This window comes from Octopus bimaculoides, chromosome 2 (assembly GCF_046866305.1).
Source record: "Octopus bimaculoides isolate indiv1 chromosome 2, ASM4686630v1, whole genome shotgun sequence".
Taxonomy (NCBI): domain Eukaryota; kingdom Metazoa; phylum Mollusca; class Cephalopoda; order Octopoda; family Octopodidae; genus Octopus; species Octopus bimaculoides.
Window position 1 is genome coordinate 127,422,242 of NC_142929.1, and position 22,357 is coordinate 127,444,598.

A 22,357-nucleotide genomic window follows, 5' to 3' on the forward strand; every position below is an offset into this window, starting at 1 on the left:
CCACTTAATGTCTATGTTCCATGCTGGCATGGATTGGAGAGTTATTAATGTAGAAATATGGTATCGTAGCTACTAACAGTTGAGGGTTGCGTAGTCTAGACGGCGTTTTTAGATTTCATTATTCTCTTTAACCCGGGCAACGCCGGGTATTTCTGCTAGTATAAAATAAATAGATGCAAATGAAGGGACCTATTCAAATAATTGAAGGAAATATAATACTGGAAATCCATTTAACTGAAGCCAATATAAAGGACAGACATAAAGCCTAGCAATAAGGCTTGTATCACCAATGAAGTTTTTCTTATTTCACATGTTAGTTTCTTAGTTTGTTGAGAATATTTACATCTCTTAGAGACTCAAAGTCGATCAAGTGGCACATTTTCAGAACTTGATGTTTCTCCTTCTTCTGCCTACTGAGCTGGTTACAAGTGTTTATGGAATCTCTGTTGCAAGCTGTAAAATCTACGTACCATATTGGAAGCATTTGTTTGCTTTCAAGTAAACAAATATGTATATGTAAATCTAAACTGTGGCTCTGTCAGAAATTTTAACAACCAATAACTACTTCACCTTAAGTGACAAAGCTTTATTTACACACACATACACACACACACATATACATACATGCACACACGCACACAAATACAAACACACAAACATGTATTTATATTTATGCATGTATATAATTATTATTATTATTAGTATTAATTACTTAATTAAGTTTTGACACAATTTTGTACTAAAAGTTCAATTACAGTGCCTGTATAGAACCAAAAAAAAAAAACCCGAAGAAATTGTAGAAATATTCACTACATTGAAAACGTTATAATAAATCAATTTGTCATAAGATATTTGGAGAAAATATGTTTTAATTTGTTTTAAAATAGTACATAATCATTTGGTGCTCTTCTTTTGGCTGGGAATGAATTTCTGGAGTGTGAAGGTGTATACTAAAAAGTTTCACTAAATGAATTGTTGGTGAAGGGATGAAAAGGACATCTTCTGATTCAGAACTGAGGACCTGTGGTGGTATGCCAAAAAGTCCTTCAAATATGTAGAGAGTTTAAATTTTACTCAAAAATAGCCAGGTAATGAATGCGGTTCAATTAATGGTAGTGGGGTAACATGTTCACATCTGCATTGTCTTTTAACAATCTAATCAAATATTTTGAATGATCTGGAGCTTTAATAATATCTGCCTTCTACTGGATGCTGGATGGAATACTCCTTTACTTGATCCCATCAATAATGGAGCAGTACATTTTATATATGTATATATACACACACACACACACACATATTTGCCATACTTGACCACTAAATTTACAGGTTTTTTTTCATTCTCTCTCTGTTTCTTTTTTGTTTTTTCTCTTATTCCTTTCTGTTGAAGAGCGTAGGCTTGAAACATAAAAGACTTTTTCATTTTTCTGAGCATCAGACTAATACATCTGCTGGGGTCTGGTAAGCCAGGAGGCTGCACCAGGCTCCAATCTGATCTGGCAGAGTTTCTACAGCTGGATGCCCTTCCTAACACCAAGCACTCCAAGAGTGTAGTGGGTGCTTTTACGTGACACCGGCACAAGGGCCAGTCAGGCGATTCTGGCAACGATCAGGCTCAAAAGGTGTTTTTAACGTGCTACCTGCACAGGAGCCAGTCTGGCGGCACTGGCAATGACCATGCTCGAATGTTGTTTTTCATGTGCCACCAGCATACGTGCAGGTAAGGCAACGCTGGTAACAATTTTGCTCAAATGGTGCTATTTACGTGCCTGCAGTACGAGAGCCAATCTCCTCAAGAACTACATTAAGTGTACACATGTCTGTGTAGTGCTCAGCCAGTTGCATGTTAATTCTATGAACTGGCTATTCCTTTGATTGGATCAACTGGAACCCTCATCGTTGTAACCAGACAGCTGTAGTGGATGGTTATCCCCTGTCAGCAATATAGACCTGAGTGCTTTTATGCACCACAAGCGCATACAAGAGGTCCTTTCATGGTAAATAATTCAGTATTCCTCTTTTAGGGGAAGATAAATATTACCTTTTGGTCTTGATATCGCTTCTGTTGCTGTTTATTATATATCTATATTTCTGAGATGAAGTACTTCATGAATGCTAAATGTCCACACACTTTACAAATGCTAACTTTGTTATGGATAACACATATCATCATCATCATCATCATCATCATCATCGTTTAACGTCCGTTTTCCATGCTAGCATGGGCTGGACGATTTGACTGAGGACTGGTGAAACCGGATGGCAACACCAGGCTCCAATCTAATTTGGCAGAGTTTCTACAGCTGGATGCCCTTCCTAACGCCAACCACTCAGAGAATGTAGTGGGTGCTTTTACGTGTCACCCGCACGAAGGCCAGTCAGGCGGTACTGGCAACGGCCATGCTCGAAATGGTGTCTTTTATGTGCCACCCGCACAAAAGCCAGTCCAGGGGCACTGGCAGCGATCTCGCTCGAAAACCCTACGTAGGCCAGTCAGGCGGCACTGGCAATGATCACGCTCAAAATGGTGCATCTTATGTGCCACCCGCACAAGAGCCAGTCCAGGGGCACTGGCAACGATCTCACTTGGCTTGCCGGGTCTTCTCATGCACAGCACATATATATCGTCGTCGTCGTTTAACATCCGCTTTCCATGCTAGCATGGGTTGGACGAGTTGACTGAGGACTGGTGAAACCAGATGGCTACACCAGGCTCCAATCTGATTTGGCAGTGTTTCCACAGCTGGATGCCCTTCCTAATGCCAACCACTCAGAGAGTGTAGTGGGTGCTTTTACGTGTCACCCGCATGAAGGCCAGTCAGGTGGTACTGGCAACGGCCATGCTCATCTCGCTCGAGAAACCTCATGTGTCACCCGCACAAGAGCCAGTCCAGGGGCACCAGCAACGATCTCGCTCGAAAATCCTACAACAACCCCCCACAAGAGCCAGTTCAGGGGCACCGGCAACGATCTTGGTCGAAGAAATTTCATGTGTCACCAGCACAAGAGCCAGTCCAGGGGCACTGGCAACGATCTCGCTCGAAAAACCTCATGTGTCGCCCGCACCAGAGCCAGCCCAGGGGTACCGGCAACAATCCCGCTCGGAAAGATTTCATGTGTCGCCCTCACATGAGCCAATCCAGGGGCACTGGCAACGATCCCGCTCGAAAGATTTCATGTGTCGCCCGCACATGAGCCAGTCCAGGGGCACTGGCAACGATCCCATCCCGCTCAAAACATTTCATGTGTCACCCGCACAAGAGCCAGTCCAGGGGCACTGGCAACAATCTCGCTCGAAAGATTTCATGTGTTGCCCGCACATGAGCCAGTCCAGGGGCTCTGGCAACGATCTCGCTCGAAAAACCTCATGTGTCACCCACACAGGAGCCGGCCCAGGGGCACCGGCAACAATCTCGCTCGAAAGATTTCATGTGTTGCCCGCACATGAGCCAGTCCAGAGGCACTGGCAATGATCCCGCTCGAAACATTTCATGTGTCACCCGCACAAGAGCCAGTCCAGGGGCACTGGCAACGATCTCGCTCGAAAGATTTCATGTGTCGCCCGCACATGAGCCAGTCCAGGGGCACTGGCATCGATCCCGCTCGAAAGATTTCATGTGTCTCTCGCACATGAGCCAGTCCAGGGGCACTGGCAACGATCCCGCTCCAAATATTTCATGTGTCGCCCGCACATGAGCCAGTCCAGGGGCACTGGCATCGATCCCGCTCGAAAGATTTCATGTGTCGCCCGCCCATGAGCCAGTTCAGGGGCACTGGCAACGATCCCGCTTGAAAGATATCATGTGTAGCCCGCACATGAGCCACTCCAGGGACACTGGCAACGATCCCGCTCAAGATATTTCATGTGTCACCCGCACATGAGCCAGTCCAGGGGCACCGGCAACGATCTCGCTCGAAAAACCTCATATTTCACCCACACGTGAGCCAGTCCAAGGGCACTGGCAACGATCTCGCTCGAAAGATTTCATGTGTCGCCCGCACATGAGCCAGTCCAGGGGCACTGGCATCGATCCCGCTCGAAAGATTTCATGTGTCTCCCGCACATGAGCCAGTCCAGGGGCACTGGCAACGATCTCGCTCGAAAGATATCATATGTCGCCCATACATGAACCAGTCCAGGGGCACTGGCAGCGATCCCGCTCGAAAGATTTCATGTGTCACCCGCACATGAGCCAGTCCGGGCGCACCGGCAACGATCTCGCTCGATAAACCTCATGTGTCACCCGCACAAGAGCCGGCCCAAGGGCACCGGCAACGGTCTCGCTCGAAAGATTTCATGTGCCGCCTGCACGAGCCAGTCCAGGGGCACTGGCAGCGATCCCGCTCGAAAGATTTCATGTGTCGCACGCACATGAGCCGGCCCAAGGGCACCGGCAACGATCTCGCTCGAAAGATTTCATGTGCCGCCTGCACGAGCCAGTCCAGGTGCACTGGCAACGATCTCGCTCGAAAGATATCATGTGTCGCCCGCACATGAGCCAGTCCAGGGGGACTGGCAACGATCCCGCTCGAAAGATTTCATGTGTCACTCGCACATGAGCCAGTTCAGGGGCACCGGCAACGATCTAGCTCGAAAAAACCTCATGTGTCACCCGCACAAGAGCCAGTCCAGGGGCACTGGCAATGATCTCGCACGAAAGATATCATGTGTTGCCTGCACATGGGCCAGTTCAGGACCACTGGCAACGATCTCGCTCGAAAATCCCATGACGGCCCCGCACAAAGCCAGTTCAGGGGCACGGCAATAATCTATTTCTATTTCACTTGCCTCAACAGGTCTTCGCAAGTGGGGTTTAGTGTCCAATTTTAATTTAACTCGATTTCGATTTCGATTTCACTTGCCTCAACAGGTCTTCACAAGTGGAATTTAATGTCCAATGAAGGAAGGAAGGTACGCATAAGTGGACTGGCTGGGCCTTAGATTTAGGTCTCACTTGGCTTGCCGGGTCTTATCGCGCACAGCATATTTCCAAAGGTCTCGGTCAGAAGTCATCGCCTCGGTGAGGCCCAATGTTTGAAGGTCGTGCCTTACCACCTCATCCCAGGTCTTCCTGGGCCTACCTCTTCCACAGGTTCCCTCAACTGTTAAGGTGTGGCACTTTTTCACACAGCTATCCTCATCCATTCTCGCTACATGACCATACCAGCGCAGTCGTCTCTCTTGCACACTACAACTGATGCTTCGTAAGTTCAACTTTTCTCTCAAGGTACTGACACTCTGTCTAGTATGCACACTGACATTGCACATCCATCGGAGCATACTGGCTTCATTCCTTGCGAGCCTACGCATGTCCTCAGCAGTCACGGCCCATGTTTCACTGCCATGAAGCATGGCTGTTCATACACATGCGTCATACAATCTGCCTTTTACTCTGAGAGAGAGACACTTTGTCGCCAGCAGAGGTAAGAGCTCTCTGAACTTTGCCCAGGCTATTCTAATTCTAGCAGCTACGCTTTCAGCGCACCCACCTCCACTGCTAATTTGGTCACCAAGATAGCGGAAGCTATCAACCACTTCTAGTTTTTCTCCCTGGAGTGTGGCAGAAGTTGTTTTCTGCACATTTCCAGTATTTATAGCTCCAGAACATCTGCTGCAAACAAAAACTAACTTCCTAGTTAACCTTCCTTTGATATTGCTGCACCTCTTATGTGTCCATAGCTTGCACTGGGTGCATCTTATAGAGTTACTTCCCACTCCTTTTCTACAGATCGAGCAGGGCCATCTACTTGAAGGGGTTTGTGTTTTGTCTGCCTTCCTACTTATGAGGACTTTGGTTTTAGCTAGGTTGACTCTAAGGCCCTTCGATTCTAGTCCTTGCTTCCATACCTGAAACTTCTCCTCTAATTGTGATAGTGACTCAGCAATTAGTGCAAGGTCATCAGCATAGAGGAGCTCCCAGGGGCATCCTGTCTTGAATTCCTCTGTTATAGCCTGGAGAACTATGATAAATAGAAGGGGGCTGAGGACAGAACCTTGGTGGACCCCTACCTCCACCCGGAATTCTTCACTGTACTCTCTGCCAATCCTCACCTTACTGACAGAGTTTCTGTACATGGCTCGCACAGCTCTCACTAACCATTCTTCTATCCCTAGTTTCCTCATTGACCACCAGATGAGAGATCGGGGGACCCTGTCAAAGGCTCTCTCCATATCAACGAAAGCCAGGAACAGAGGTTTATCCTTGGTTAGGTATTTCTCCTGAAGCTGTCTTACCAGAAATATAGCATCAGTGGTGCTTTTCCCAGGCACAAACCCAAACTGCATCTCATCTAAGCTGACTCACTCCCTAAGCAATTGAGCTATGACCCTCTCCGTGACTTTCATTACCTGATCTAAAAGCTTGATACCTCTGTAATTATTAGTATCTAAAGCGTCACCTTTACCTTTGTAGCAGTTGATTATGGTGCTGCTACACCAGTCATTAGGTATGACTCCTTCGTGTATCACCTGGTTTGTAATACGGGTGACTAGGCTATAGCCGACACTGCCAGATATTTTGAGCATCTCTGCAGTGATTCCTGATGGGCCGGGGGCTTTCCCTGTCTTCATACTCTTAATTGCTTTATCTACCATGGTACTGTCAACTCGGATAGCTGGTCCCTCTGTTGGGTCAACATAGGGCAGACCCTCTTTCTCCCATTCATTCTCTTTATTAAGCAATCTATCGTAGTGGCTTCTCCAGACCTCTTTCTTTGCAGCCTCATTTAGAGCAAGCGTACCATCATCCATGCGAACACATTTCTCTCCTCCTACATCACTATTCTCTCTCCTACACTGTCTTGTGACACGAAATACCTCAAGTCTTTGGTCCTCACGGCGCAGAACATTGGCAAATCTTTTCTTATCTGCCTCCCCTCTGGCTAAATAAACCTGTCACCTAGCTTCCCTTCTGGCAGATTGGTACAATTCCCTGCTACCACCGTTCTTCCAGTCCTTCCAAGCCTGTTTCTTTTGTCTAATAGTCCTGTCTACCTCCTTGTTCCACCACCACGTTATTTTGGGTCGAGAAGGGACTTTGCACCAACCACAGATCTCATTGGTGGCCCTCAGCAGGTTGTCCCGTAGAAACGTCCAGTTGTCCTCTACATTGTGTGAAGCTACATCCCCCTCTATTTCGTCAAAGGCTTCGAGTAATAGGTCCCTAAATCTCTGTCCATTTGCAGGATCTTTGAGCTTCCATACCCTTCTCCTCCAAGCTGGTCGTCTTCTGGGCAGCCACTTAGCTCTGATCCTAAAGTCACTATCTACTAGTCTATGTTGTGGGGTACATTCTTCGCCTGGGATGTGTGTGTGTGTGTGTGCATGCATGCATGCATGTGTGTATACTTGTATATCTACTAATTTATATGTATATCTGTTAAACACAATCCTGATGTCCATATAGAAAATTTGATGTTTACTATAATTATCTTTCATTCAATTCATTGTTTTGCCTTTTCTAAAACTATAATTAATGATGAAAATTGTATTTAAATTCAGTAATCTATTTGATCCAAATATTTTTAACTGAAATAATTGTACTCTATTAATATATTAATATATAAGCACATTACATATAATATCGCACTATAATTCAGATTTTAAAATATATTTTTCCTAATTTAATATTTAAGTGTAATAAACTTTATATGTTGTTAATATAGATACATGCATACTTATATATATATGAATATGTATATTTACATATATCTATACACAAATATAAATACATACATGCATACATATATTTACACACACACATATATATATATATATATATATATATAGATAGACAAATTGTGCTTAACTGATACACACAATTATGCATATATATCTATATTTATGTGTATATGTGTGAGTGTGTGTATCTATCTATCTGTCTGTCTGTCTATCTATCTATCTATTTATCTATCTCTGTATGTATGTATGTATCTATCTATCTATCTATATATCATCATCATCATTGTTTAACATCCGCTTTCCATGCTAGCATGGGTTGGACGATTTGACTGAGAAATGGTGAAACCAGGTGGCTATACTAGGCTCCAATCTGATTTGGCAGAGTTTCTACAGCTGGATGCCCTTCCTAATGCCAACCACTCAGAGAGTGTAGTGGGTGCTTTTACGTGTCACCCGCATGAAGGCCAGTCAGGCGGGTACTGGCAACGGCCACTCTCAAAATGGTGCATTTTATGTGCCACCCGCACAAGAGCCAGTCCAGGGGCACTGGCTGTCCAACCCATGCAAGTATATATAGCCTCCTCTGGCCCTGTGCCGGTGGCATGTAAAAAGCACCCACTTCACTCTCGGAGTGGTTGGCGTTAGGAAGGGCATCAAGCTGTAGAAACACTGCTCAATCAGACTGGAGCTTAGTGCAGCTTCCTGGCTTCCCAGACCCCAGTCAAACCGTCCAACCCATCCCAGAGGACGTTAAACGATGATGTTGATCATGATGAAAATATAAATATTATTAAAATAACATTAATACCTAGCAAGAATAAAGCTTTAAATATATATATATATATATATGTAAACACACATATATATAGATACATAGAAATGCATAAATGTATATAGCTGTATGTATGTATGTTCATGCATGTATATATATGTGTGTGTGTGTGTATATATATATATATATGCGAGTAAAAATAAATACAAAAAAAGGGGGGGTTTTTGTATGATTGTGTATAGAGGAATATATTATTTTGTTTAAAAGAGTTCCAACACTGTCTGTTTTTTATGTTTTATTTATATTCCTGCAAAACCAATGTGGGATATAGAATATGGAATATACAATATATAATATAATATACAATTTATAATATAAAATAAAAATGAATGGTACTATGAAATAAAGTATTGAATGTCTTATTGAATATATGGAATATGTCTTATTGAATAGATGAAATATTGAGTGTTCAATATAAAGGATTAAATATATAAATATATAACACTCAATATTTCATCTATTCAATAAGACATATTCCATATATTCAATAAGACGTTCAATACTTTATTTCATAGTACCATCCATTTTTATTTTATATTATATATTGTATATTCCATATTCTATATCCCACATTGGTTTTGCAGGAATATAAATAAAACATAAAAAACAGACAGTGTTGGAACTCTTTTAAACAAAATAATATGTATATATATATATATATATATATATATATATATATATACATATACACATATGTATACACAAGCTTCGTTTGTTTATTTACGTTTGTCGTAATTTGAATTTAACACACATATATGTATATATGTGTATGTGTGTGTGTGTGTGTATGTATGTGTTTCTATAATTTTCAGGATCCAATAGAATATATATATATATATATATATATATATATACATACACACACACAAATATGTATAAAGCTTAGTCATGATTTCTCAGTATCTGTACATTTGGTTCTAGCATTCAGATTTCATAATTTATTAGAAATATTTAGTTCAGTATCTTTGAAACAATCTTTGCAACTCTTGTGAAAATAAATCATGACTCAAATCTATGGGAAAAAGTAATATTTGCGAATTATTGATCTTTTAAGAAAAATTTAACTGAATCTAACCATTTGTCATTTTACACAAACTGAACGTTAACTGAACTTATGCATCCATAATATCCATGGCAACCAACATGGTACAATTTAACTAGCTGAACTATACCTAGCATTTATAATGCATTAGTTGTGCACGCAGAATGTTCACCTACTCTCGGTGGCTTGTGACGCACTACCAACCCACCTGAATGCTTGAAATCCTGAGTTCAAACCGTCTTAACGTTAATTTAGAGGCTTTGTGTTTTGTAGACAAAACATCAGATATTTTTGTTAGTTAATTATGGAATGTATTTTGTTTGTTTTTTTCTCGTTGCAAAGTGACATTTTCTGTAATGTTTTCTGATTAAGCTATTTAGATAATAACTAAAACTTTTTGGTTTATTATTAAAGTAATTAGTTTATTAAAAAAAAAAATTTAAAAAAAACCTGTCCATCCAATCACTAAGTAGTTTAGATAATAACAACACCAACAATCATCGTCATCATCAACATCGTTATTATTAAACTGTTAGATTTATTACCAAACTTTACACTTCATTTAACTTTTATTTCATAATTAATCTGTTCACCTTACTGATAATCTACTCTGTCTGTTAGTATACTGTTTGTTGAGTTTTCGTAAAGGTAGTTTGGGTACTCATGTGTTCTGTGATTATCTGTTTATGCATTGCTCTTCCCCTCTCTCTCTCTCTCTCTCTCTCTCTCTCTCTCTCTCTCTCTCTCTCTCTCTCTCTCTCTCTCTCCCCCTCTCTCTCATTCTTAAACATGTACACATTGGTAATTAAGCAAAAAGTGAATTATAAAACTATTCTAATTAATATATGAGTGTATTAGAAGGCAAAAAATTAACTGCAAATTAAGCTATCATGTTTATATATATATATATATATATATATATATATTCTTTACATTTTGTATTGGGTTCTGTATTACATAATTTTAAATCCCCCCTTTAAAATATACCCCTACATGGCAAGTTTTCTATGTATGCATTGGTCTGCTCACCTATGTCTGTATGTGTGTATGTTATCAGTTAGTTATCCATAAGTGAGAAAAGAGAATACTCATTATAAGAAATAGAAATATAGTGCTTATATCTTTATATCGTTGAGAAATATATTACTGGTTATGGCATATAACTCATTAGTATGTTACCATTGATTTCATGCCGACTATTGCAATTAGCAGAATCGGCAATTGTTAGATATGCTGGCCATCAGTATTGCCAAGCACAATAGTTGGCACAGAACCAATAATTGCATTCCAACAAATTATACATTAGAACCAGTAATATACTGTACAACAATATAAATGTGTGTGTGTGTGTGTGTGTGTGTGTGTGTGTAGAATATATATATATATAAGGTTGAGGAGGGTATTGGATTTAACCAAACCCAGGCGGATACAGGTAATACTGAGTAAGTGCTGTATACCGATTAGTTTGCCCCAGTCGTTGTATGAACAAGATTGGGTATTATAAGTCGTGTATTAGCGTGTGTATATGTAAATATATAAAAACAAAAAGATAAAGAGACATATATATATATATATATATATATAACCATCATCATCTAAAGTCTGTTTTCTATGCTGGCATGGATTGAGTTGTTTGACTGAGGTCTGGAGAGCCAGTGGCTGCACCAGGCTCTAATCTGATCTGGCAATGTTTCTACAGCTGGATGCCCTTCCTAACACCAACCACTCCGAGAGTGTAGTGGGTGCTTTTTACATGCCACCTGCACAGGAGCCACTCAGGTAGGCCTGGCATTGATCATGTTTGGATGGTGCTTTTTACATGCCACTGGCATGGGAGCCGATCAGACGGACCTGGCATCGACCACGTTCGGATGGTGCTTTTTACATGCCACCGACATGGGAGCCAGTCAGCGGGCACTGACCACAGCTACGATATTGGTTTTACTTGACTCAACAGGTTTTCTCAAACATATATCACCCGATGCATCAGGGGTATTCTTAACATGTGTGGCTGTGATCTCATAATGTGGTGCTCCAGCCTGGCTGCAGTTAAATGACTGAAACAAGTAAAAGAATAAAAGAATATAGAACTTTTTTTTGGAATTATGTCTTCTAGAATCCCCAACTTTTGATTTGCAAAACTGATGGGTTAAATGATATTCCATGAGGTAGCCTACCTGATGATCCATATAACTCAATGTAAATGCAAGAAGACTTGTTCCATACACTTTAACATTGGTTGAGTTCTGTTGTATACTATATTGGCATACTGTTGGTTATAATGATACAGGTTCCACTTTATCTGATCAATGGAACAGCCAGCTTGTGAAATCAATGTGCATGTGGATGAGACATGTACTCTTAACATAGTTCTCAGAGAGATTCAGCGTAACACAGGATGTGACAAAGTTGGCTCTTTGAAGTACAGGTATAACTCATTTTTCCCAGCTGAGTGAAATAAAGTGTCTTGCTCAAGGACACGACACCTTTGGGAATTGAACTCATAACCTTATGATCATTAGCTGAATACCCTTAGTCACTAAACCATGTGCCGTCTGTTGTATACTTCTCCTATAAATAAAATTAGCATGAAGAATCTCTATCCAATTTAATCTCTTTCACTTTTAGTTCAGATATTGTTTCTTAAAGTGAAACCTCAACATATTATTTCAATAATTTAAAACTTCTCAATTTGTATAGCAGTAAAATTATCTCAAACCAAACACAATCTCTGATTAACAGAGAAAGCCAAACCATGACTGATAACTTTGATAATGATCATTTTTTTTTTTTGTAATATTTTCAATATATCACATTTTGGAATATCATAAGAACAAACAGCTGAGCCAAATATTTCACATTGTTATACACAACCTTCAGTCCTTGAATAAGTATTATATTTTTAGTTTCTGACTTAGTAACCTCTGACACAGCATATATGCATACATGCATACATACATACATACAAACAAAGATAGAACCTTGTATCTTGGTTGGAAACAGGCTTCCCCCTCAGTAGAAGATAATTAAAAAAAATAGAAGCAATACATACATACATACATACATACATACATACATACAAACAAAGATAGAACCTTGTATCTTGGTTGGAAACTGGCCCCCTCCTCAGTGGAAGATTTATGATAATTAAAAAATAGACGAGACATACATACATACATACATACATACATACATGCATTCCAAATGTGAATTTGTCTGTGTTAAGTACATCCCAAAGATGGAGCCTTGTATCTTTGTTGGAAACTGGCTCCCTCCTCAGTGGAAGAGTTATAATAATTAAAAAATAGAAGAGACATACATACATACATACATACATACATATGCGTGTGTGTGTTTGTGTGTGTGTGTGTGTGTGTGTGTGTGTGTGTGTGTGATTAAATCAGGAGATCAATGTTAAATGTATTAATATCAGATGTAGAATAGTAAGTTTTTATTTTATATTTAAATATTTTATGATTTCAGAATAGTACCTTGCTATGATAACGAAATGTGTATCTGGCTTTTCTGAGCAGTCAATTGTTTAAATTATTATTCTGTGTTAGTTGTAAAGATTTCCTATACTTTGTTAGATATTTTCATTCTCACATGTTCAGTTGCATCTTTTCTGGTTCAGTTGTGTGTATGTATGTGTGTATGTGTGTGTGTCCTTAAAAGTGTTTTTGGTTTGACCAGTTTAAGATGAATTACCCCTTGGGGAGATCTTGATTGATTCAGTTAAGTTTAGCTGTAGTCTAGTAGACATATGGAATTTTAAATATATAATACTTGTACTTTATATTAAGTGTGTTATTCTGTTTTGAATTTGTGCCTTCAACTTAAAGAAGAGCTCTGGTAGTTTAACCCTTTAGCATTTAAACTAGCTATAACCAGCCTATATATTTTACCCATTTTTCAATCAAACTGGCCAGATTTGGCTTCTCACACCCATGCTACAATGTCATCTTAAAAGTAAGCTATCACACCATCAAAATCTTGAAACTATGAGATAATGCATGATAAATTCAAAACAATGTGAATAAATAATTAATACATTTGATAACCTGAACACTAAAAGTTTCAATCAGTAGTTCTCAATGTTTTGTGGGTCAGTGACCCTTTCATTAAGTGACATTGTACAAAATCCCTGTCCACATGATTTGTTAACAAAGAAAAAACAAACAGCAAATTATTTTCATGAAACAGAAGCTAATTTTGTTTAGGGGTTTATTATTCATATTTCCTTCTACTATCCCTTCCCATTATGTGCCTCTTTTTAGATATTTGCTTGGACTAGTGCCTTCTGTGTTAAATTCTTGTAAAAATTACTTAAGAAATTATATTGGATCTTAGTGCATCATCAGTCATGTTTCTAATCACAACAATTTTTTGAAAATGTGTTAAAAATATATGTATTGTACTTTAAATATTTTAGAAAAATCTTGACCTTATTCTAAACACCTATCACTCCCTTGACATTTACCAAGCCCTTGTGAATTCACAATGCCTCTAAGGGAGTAGTACTACTCAGGTTAAAAACAACTGGTTTAGATAAATACACTAAATGCCTATTTATACTACAAAATAGTCATTGTAGATCTGTTCCTTTGTTTTATTCTAAATGAATAATGCAAAAATGTATATCAATATTTCAATTTATATATATCTTGAACATTATTGCAGCTTTGTGTCAGGGATGAGGGAATAACATTAAAATGTTCAAAATTAAAATTATAAATATTCTGATAGTTTTGTATTTTGAACATTGCAATATAGTCCTTTGATACTCAACTCTTTTTTTGTTGATTACAAAACCCTCTTATAATGATATATATCTTATATCAAGAGCTTAATGCAATCGTTGTAAAAACTAGTTTTGCATTTAATATCAAATATTAAATGTAATGTAGTAGTTTCATATGAAACATTTTACACAATTCTATTTCTTAAAATTAAGCTCTTGTATAATTTGAACCAAATGACACATTTATGGAAATACAGTATATATCTGATATTGACTATAAGATAGCCCACTAGCTAACCCTTTCATTACCGCATTTTGCTCAAATACAGTCAAATACAGTCTTTGTTTCCATTAATGTTTTAAAACAATGAAGAATTTAATAAAATATTATCGTCATTAAGCTAACATGAAATTTTTATGGAAGATTTTAATTCAGATTATTTTAGAACCGGAGATTTATAGCATAGAATTAAGAGTGGTCTGAGACAGGTTAGAATGTTTATATTACTATTCCAGTGTGGGCAAGAGTTCAATCCCAGCATTAAACAAATAATATATTTTGTAGTTCAAGCAAAATCAGCAAACTACATCACAGGTAAGAGAATAACTAAAGGAGAATATCTCTGATTTGGGTAATGGAATTAGAACAATGTGTCTTCATAGATTTAAGGGTTGTTTTAGAAATCCCAAGAACGTTACTGAATATGATAGGCATCTAAAGAAAGCCACAGGACTTGATGATCAAAACATTGTAAGTAAAACAACCAAATGAGAACGCTAGTCTAAACATGTCAGTGGATAATAAAATATCCTTCATTCAAGACTGTTTTGACTGAGTTATATATTCTAACATCTGGCCATGTGGTTAAGAAGCTTGCTTCCTAACCATGTGGCCTCTGGTTCAGTACCCTGTGCAAGAACTGGGGTTCTACTACAGCCCTGGAATGACCAAAGCCTTGTGAGTGGATTTGGAGGACAGAAACTGAGAAAAGTTTGTCAATACATGTGTGTGTGTGGAGGGGGGTGCTTTGATTCATCGTAGATTGAGCCAGTATTGCATGAGTGTCCTGTTTCTTCACAGCATACACAATAAATGCAAAACACCACATTTCACATCAATTACTGACCACACAGATGACCTTCATGATAAAACAAACACTGTTCAAAATGAAAGACCACTTGGACATGCAAGGTGGAAGCCCGTGGCTTTGTGATTAGGGTATTGGATTCATGATCATAAAGTTGTGGTTTTGATTCCTGGGCTGAGCAGTGCATTGCTTCTTGAGCAAAACATTGCTATGGCATATGCGCTTGTCCAAGATACCTTTCTGTTGCAAAGCAAACTTCTTAACCACACTGTTATGCCACTATATGCATATACACGTCTGTACACATTTATGATACACTAATTCCACTATCCCTTCTATTCAGTTGAGATAAAGAAAAACAAATGCACAAAAACAGCAGTTTGCAAAAGCAATGTTCTTGGATTTCTACAGTGCATGTCAGAAAGTATATTTTCTCCTACAAGATAGAAACTTAGAATATCTTGGGCAGTAGACACACACACCACAGATATTCTAGATTTGGTATTACTTGGGCTGAACACCAACACATCACAGTCTATCACCCAATTCCACTCTCCAAGGAAATAATCTACTTGGAACTCATGAAAAAGATAGCAATAATAAAAATACCAGGATTCATCATCATCATCATCATTTAACATCCGCTTTTCATGCTAGCATGGGTTGGATGATTTGACTGAGGACTGGTGAACCAGATGGCTACACCAGGCTCCAATCTGATTTGGCAGAGTTTCTACAACTGGATGCCCTTCCTAACACCAACCACTCCAAGAGTGTAGTGGGTGCTTTTACGTGCTACCGGCACAAGGGCCAGTCAGGTGGTACTGGCAATGGCCACGCTCAAAATGGTGTTTTTTACGTGCTACCTGCACAGGAGCCAGTCCAGCAGCACTGGCAACGATTTCGCTTGAATGTTTTCTAACGTGCCACCGGTACAAGTGCCACTATTTTAAAATCTCATATAATTTCTAATTAATGATAATTATTATCAATAATCTTTTCTACTATAGGCACAAGGCCTGAAATTTTGAGGAAGGAGCAAAGTCGATTAAATCAACCTTAGAACTTATTTTATCAAACCTGAAAGGATGAAAGACAAAGTCAACTGCAATGTAGTTTGAACTCAGAACATAAAGACAGACGAAATGCTAACGATTCTACCAGCTCACCACATTATTTATCACTAATAATAATATTAACTTTATACTTTATTACTGGAACAGTGTCAGCGAAATTCATTTTTCAGCTTCGAAATCATCTCATTATAACTTTACTTTCTATATTCTTTTCCTGTATATATCCTAATCATTTTCAGTTGCTTCTGTTAGTGACTCAGTCTTTAGTCTCTTTAGTAGAAAATTCTGAAATAATCACATGAACTTTCTTCTCAAACCAAGCTAGCTAACTTCTGCTGCCACCCAAATGACCCACTAATTCTAAGCTATAAAGGAGAGACACTACTTATTATAATTTTATGGTTAAATCTACAGCCTTCTTCAGCAGAATCTTCTTCATGTTAGCTGAATTTTAATACAGCTTACGATTGTCTTTCAATATATCATAACAAAGGTATCCTCCAAAGCCACAAAAGAAAGAATCATCTGATAAACTTAAAAGAAAGATAACTGAGTTAAATTATTGAATTCCTTCTTGAGTGGCTGGTAGTGTTACATATATACATATACATACAAACACACACATATATATATAATTACACACACGCACACAAATACACACACACACAAATACACACACACACATGCACACATATATTTTTCAATCCTCCAAGTATTTGTTTCTGTTTATTTTTATCTTTCGATAACATCAACGTATAAAGTATACTATCTCAATAACAATCTCTTTTACCTGCAAGCATTGGCAGTAGTTGTATTATTATTGATATATCAAGACTAAGTTATCTGCCTCTAACATCTACTACTACTACTACTACTACTACTACTACTGCAACCACCACTGACAGTAGCTGTACTGTAGCTGATGTACCAACACTGACTTTTCAGCTTGTAACTGCCTCTATTCTCCTGATAACCTGTTTTGTAGTTGGTATACCTCAACTATAGCCGCTATATTAACAGAGATCTACTGTATTTTGTAGTTGGTCTATTATCAAATAAATATCTTTACCTCTACTAACAGTATTAGTATTATAGTTAATATACTGAGTCTTACCTACTAAACAATAGCTAGCACTTAAGATACTACTATTTCTGATACTGAGGCTTATCTAGCTTCTAATACTTTACATTATATCTGAAAGTTTTGTTGCTTTTTAGAACATTTTACTATAACCTAGTGCATAACTTTTTTCTCTCAAAAGAATTTGATATCTGTCATTGAACATAACTGTCTCTAATTATATTCCAGAAGTCTAGAATTCTGATTTTTTTGCCCCATTTTAAGTTTCTCTGCAATATGAAAAATATGGAATATGTTATCATTTTCTTCATTTAGATTTTTCCTTTTTAGTAAATTAACAACTAATAAAAACAGAGGCAAAACTTATTGGTAATGTTTAAGCGTATCAATTGCTTAGCACCAAGTTTGGTATTAAACTAATTTACACACACAGTTACTAATTTACAGTCATAGATGCTAATTTACATAGAACATGCTTGAATTGTGAAATCCTAGCATGTTACCATCTGAGTACTGAAATATGAAAAGTTTTAAAAAACTAACTTTTCTGTACTATAGATGCTCCTATGGTGCTTTTCAAAGTATTCTCTAACTACGCTTTACTATGTAAATTAAGCTTTTATTATGATGCAATACTTTGGAAATGTCTGTTCCTAAAAGCAGGTTTTTGTACAAGAAATTTTTAACAGTCCTAATGAGAGTTTACAATCAGCCGTAAAAAAAATTTGTTGAAAACTAATAGTATTTATTGCATGAAGTTGTTTAATTTTTCCATTAACTTAAGCCATTGGGTTCTAAAAGGAAAATTATATTGCTTATTTACAATACCTTGAAGTTACAAATTATTTATTATCTTAATGTGTAAATAAATAGATCTGGATATGAAGCAAAATGAAATTATAATTAAATTAGCACTTTAACTTGTGGACCAATCTTTGTAAACAGTTATAACTTCCAACTAAAAAAAATCCTTGGAGAGGTGAATTTGAAACCAGAGGCCTAACTTTCCAACCTCATAATTAAAATAACTTCTTATACTATTCTTTTAATCTAATTTTTAAAAGTGAAAGAAGACCTTGTTCATTTCCTGTTGAGATAAATATCCTGAATTTCAACTCAACTTGATTATCTTGCCATAGCATGTAGTATACTATACTGCATGCCATTCATTACTTTTAGGTAAAAGTTATACTTGTCCTTTGCAAGCATTGAGTGCAGATAAGGTGTTGCTGAAACAGGGATTCCAAACTTTCAGTTGTTCAATTGTATCATTTGCACTGGACTATTCAACAGTGAATGCTATGAAGAAATGAAATGGTCTTCTCTGATGCTTTACTGTGGAGTTTGTGTGTTTGGTTACTTAGTTCTACGGTTTGAACTAGTATCAGTCTGGTACTTTTGGTAGAAAGTAGTTGTAAAAATCTTAGAAGAGTCTATATCCAGCAAAAGTTTCTTTCTTTATATAAAACATTGATTCTCCACCATTTTTTGTCTATAGACTCTTTCGATTCCTATTTTATTCAGATGGACTTCCTTAGTCATTCACTGTATGTAAAAAAAGAAAATCAAAAAAAAATCATGCTGTATCTTTATAATTAAATATTATTTGGAATTGTATAAAAAAAAACAAAGTAGTTTGTGCATTGTAGAAGTATAATCAATTTATTGCAGATTAGCAATGTATCCTAGCGTTGCCCTGGTGTTATGACCTACAGCCATATTGTATTATTTGTTTCTTTCTTATGGGAAGAATCGGCACAGCTGATATATAGTGAACTGGATTACTGGCATAATGGAAGTTATTGTTTGTTTAAAAGTGAAGGTGGGGGTGGGTTTACATAAAAGTGCTTTCTGTTCTTAAGAAGGATCACAGACTATGTATTGTTTCATCGTATAAAAGGGGGTTCATATGATTTTGCCCAGAAATCACGTTTTCAAAATTTTAATTTCCTCCCATCCTCACCACAATTTCTTGATTTGTAACTTTTTTTCGAATTTTTTTTTTTATCCACATAGAAAAATAGAGATTACGAATCTGGAAAATATATATATTTTTTTTAAAGGTTAATTTTTCTTCAAGAAACACTCAATGTCCCTTCCCCCACCTCGGCCACCCACTTTCAAAAAGCTAAAACCTTTTAATGTTTCACTTTCGTCTGATGTTTCATGCCTGCATAAAATTATACTGAAACAGTAGATATAAAAAAATACCAGACCACCACCAGGAAACCCAACATGCTAGAAATAACAGGTAAACAACATCATTTCTGAAGAAACTTACCCACTTTCCGAAAAGCTAGAAGTGAAACATTAGGAGTTTGTAGCTTTTTGAAAGTAGTGAGGTGATGGGTGGATGTTTGGGAAGGAGATTTTAGTGTTTCTTTAAGAAAAAAGGAAGAAGAAAATTCTTAAAGATTTGTACCCTCTGTTTTTTTCTCCATGAATTACCAAGAAAAAATTTGGAGAAAAGCAAAAATGAAGAAATTGGGGTTGGGAGGGAGAAAATTTGAGAACGTGTTTTTGGGGGCAAAATCCTAATCTCCTGTATCAAAAACATAGGAATTGGAAAAACATTAGGAACAAAAATAAGGTAAAGGACAGGATTTCTGGGAAATCTTCTTTTTAAGTTTATATCAAAAATCAGGTTTTTAAATATGCTCATCACAAACAGAAATTACAGAATACATAAAGGTCATTTCAATAGGACTTGGGCTGTTATTTTGTGCATGTACACAGCAAGAAATAACATAATTCATACAGAAGTTTTACCTAGAGTGTGTGTGTGCCAAAGTAAGTTATTTTATGGCATTCTTTCATTTGAAGCAGCAAAGTTGTCAACTCAATCATATGGTCAATCATATGGGATTATATGATTGTTTGTTAATTTCCATAAAAATTTTTTATTTCTTTATGCTTTGAAGAGAGCATAAATTGAAAGAGAGGAGAAAGTGAAAAAGCGGCATTTGCTTTGAAGTGAGAGCAGAAAATGAAAGATGTATGTATGTGTATTTGAAGTGTGTGTGTGTGTGTGCATGAGTGCATGAGAGAGTGAGAGAGAGAGAGTGAAGGTGTGTGTTGTGTATGTATTTTTTTTGCATGTATGTGTAAGTAGCTAATTAACTGAATATATGATAAGAACATGACAATATGTCAGACATATGGGCTACTGTATGATTCTGTGATATCGCAGCCATGACCGATGCCAGTGTTGCATGTCCGGTCCATTAAAAAGTACCTTTGATGCATCAGGTGATATGATATGCTTGAGAAGACCTGTTGAGTCAAATAGCTTCCATGCCGGTGGCACGTAAAAAGCACCCACTACACTCTTGGAGTGGTTGGTGTTAGGAAGAGCATCCAGCTGTAGAAGCATTGCCAGATCAGATTGGAGCCTGGTGCAGCTGCTGGCTTTCCAGACCTCAGTCAAACCGTCCAACCCATGCCAGCATGGAAAGTGGACTTTAAACGATGATGATGATACTATGTAACAATGTAGTTGGATCAGATCTTAGAAAGTTAGCTCTTTCAGAAGTACTTGGGGCAAAAAATGTATGGTTCAATGTGCAAAACCATTCAGTTGATTGGAGCATACAAAATCACCCACATTGATGATTGCCATCACAGTGGCAGTTTGATGATGACAAAGGTTGCAATGTTGTTATTGTTGTTCTTCTCGGCGCTTTGGCTCCATTGTTTTACATTAATTAGTGTGTTAAGAGAAAATTTTCTGTCAGTTGTGGAATCAAAAAAATTGGATTCGGGAAACGTTTTACCAATCCTAGTGAACTAAGATTGTAAAACAAACTTTATTCTGTGTGTATTTCTCTGAGTTTATATTACTTATAACAACCAACAACAACAACAACAATGATAATAATAATCCTTTTTTTCTTTATTTTACAGAAAACAGTCTGTCTTTACTGCTACATCTTCCTGTATTCTTATCTTACAACCAACCAAGTAATCATCCACTGACCAAACGTAGCTTGCAGTGTGCAGAAAACGAAGCAAATAAATAAATCGTTTACTATATATATATGTGTGTATATATATATATATATATATATATATATATATATATATATATAAAGGAGAAAAATAAATGAGAGAGATAATGTGTTTTTTTCTTATTTTCTACTTATTTTTTTTTTTTTAATTTAGAAAGCAGAAAATTTCTTTGTAAATTTTAAGCTGTTTAGTTAAATGTCTACAGATATCAAATCTAAGTGCTTGACCTCAAGAAGAGAGGTTAAGATTTTTGGATAATGGTAACTTTTTGCTGTAGACAACAAGTCAAAAGGACACACACACACACACACACACACGCACACACACACACACACACGCACACACACACATGTATATGTAAATTTCAATGCTTGTAGCTGTTTGTTTTCTATTGTAATAAATTTCAAAGTGTACTGTGTATTTTTTTTTTCCCCTCTTTGTTGTCTTTGTAAAAAATATATTCAAACATAGTTTAACTAATGGAAACCTTTTTGCTCAGGGAATTAATCATTTTGACCCAACTATCATTATCATCATCAAGTTGAGGTTGATGTGAACAGCTTGGGTCATCTGTTGATATTTCTTTAGCGGAGACTAAAACAGTAGCAGCTGATTGTTGCACCTTTCCTTGGAAGATACCCCTTGATTGAACACAAGACTCATTTTCAGGGGAGTTAACTAGAGCAACAAGAACTGAAGCCTCTTGCTTAATAACACAATGTGTTGCCCAGTTCATAAATCAAACTAACACTTCTATGGTTGTGATTACAGCACTCTAACCATTAGGCCACAGTAGCTCACTGATAAT

General features: G+C 37.4%; 1 protein-coding gene across 2 annotated transcripts in view; it reads left to right on the forward strand.

Moving 5' to 3' along the window:
• The window catches only part of LOC106871216 (LETM1 domain-containing protein 1), a 174,159-nt gene extending 152,190 nt beyond the window's left edge, over window positions 1–21,969 (forward strand). For both annotated transcript variants that reach the window (XM_089347660.1, XM_014917565.3), the window contains one exon: window positions 21,445–21,969. Coding sequence is in view for 1 of the 2 variants with exons in the window: in XM_014917565.3 (XP_014773051.1) it covers window positions 21,445–21,560 (116 nt within the window). In the remaining variant the exon portion in view is untranslated. The remainder of the gene's footprint in view (window positions 1–21,444) is intronic.
• Window positions 21,970–22,357: the final 388 nt, after the last annotated feature.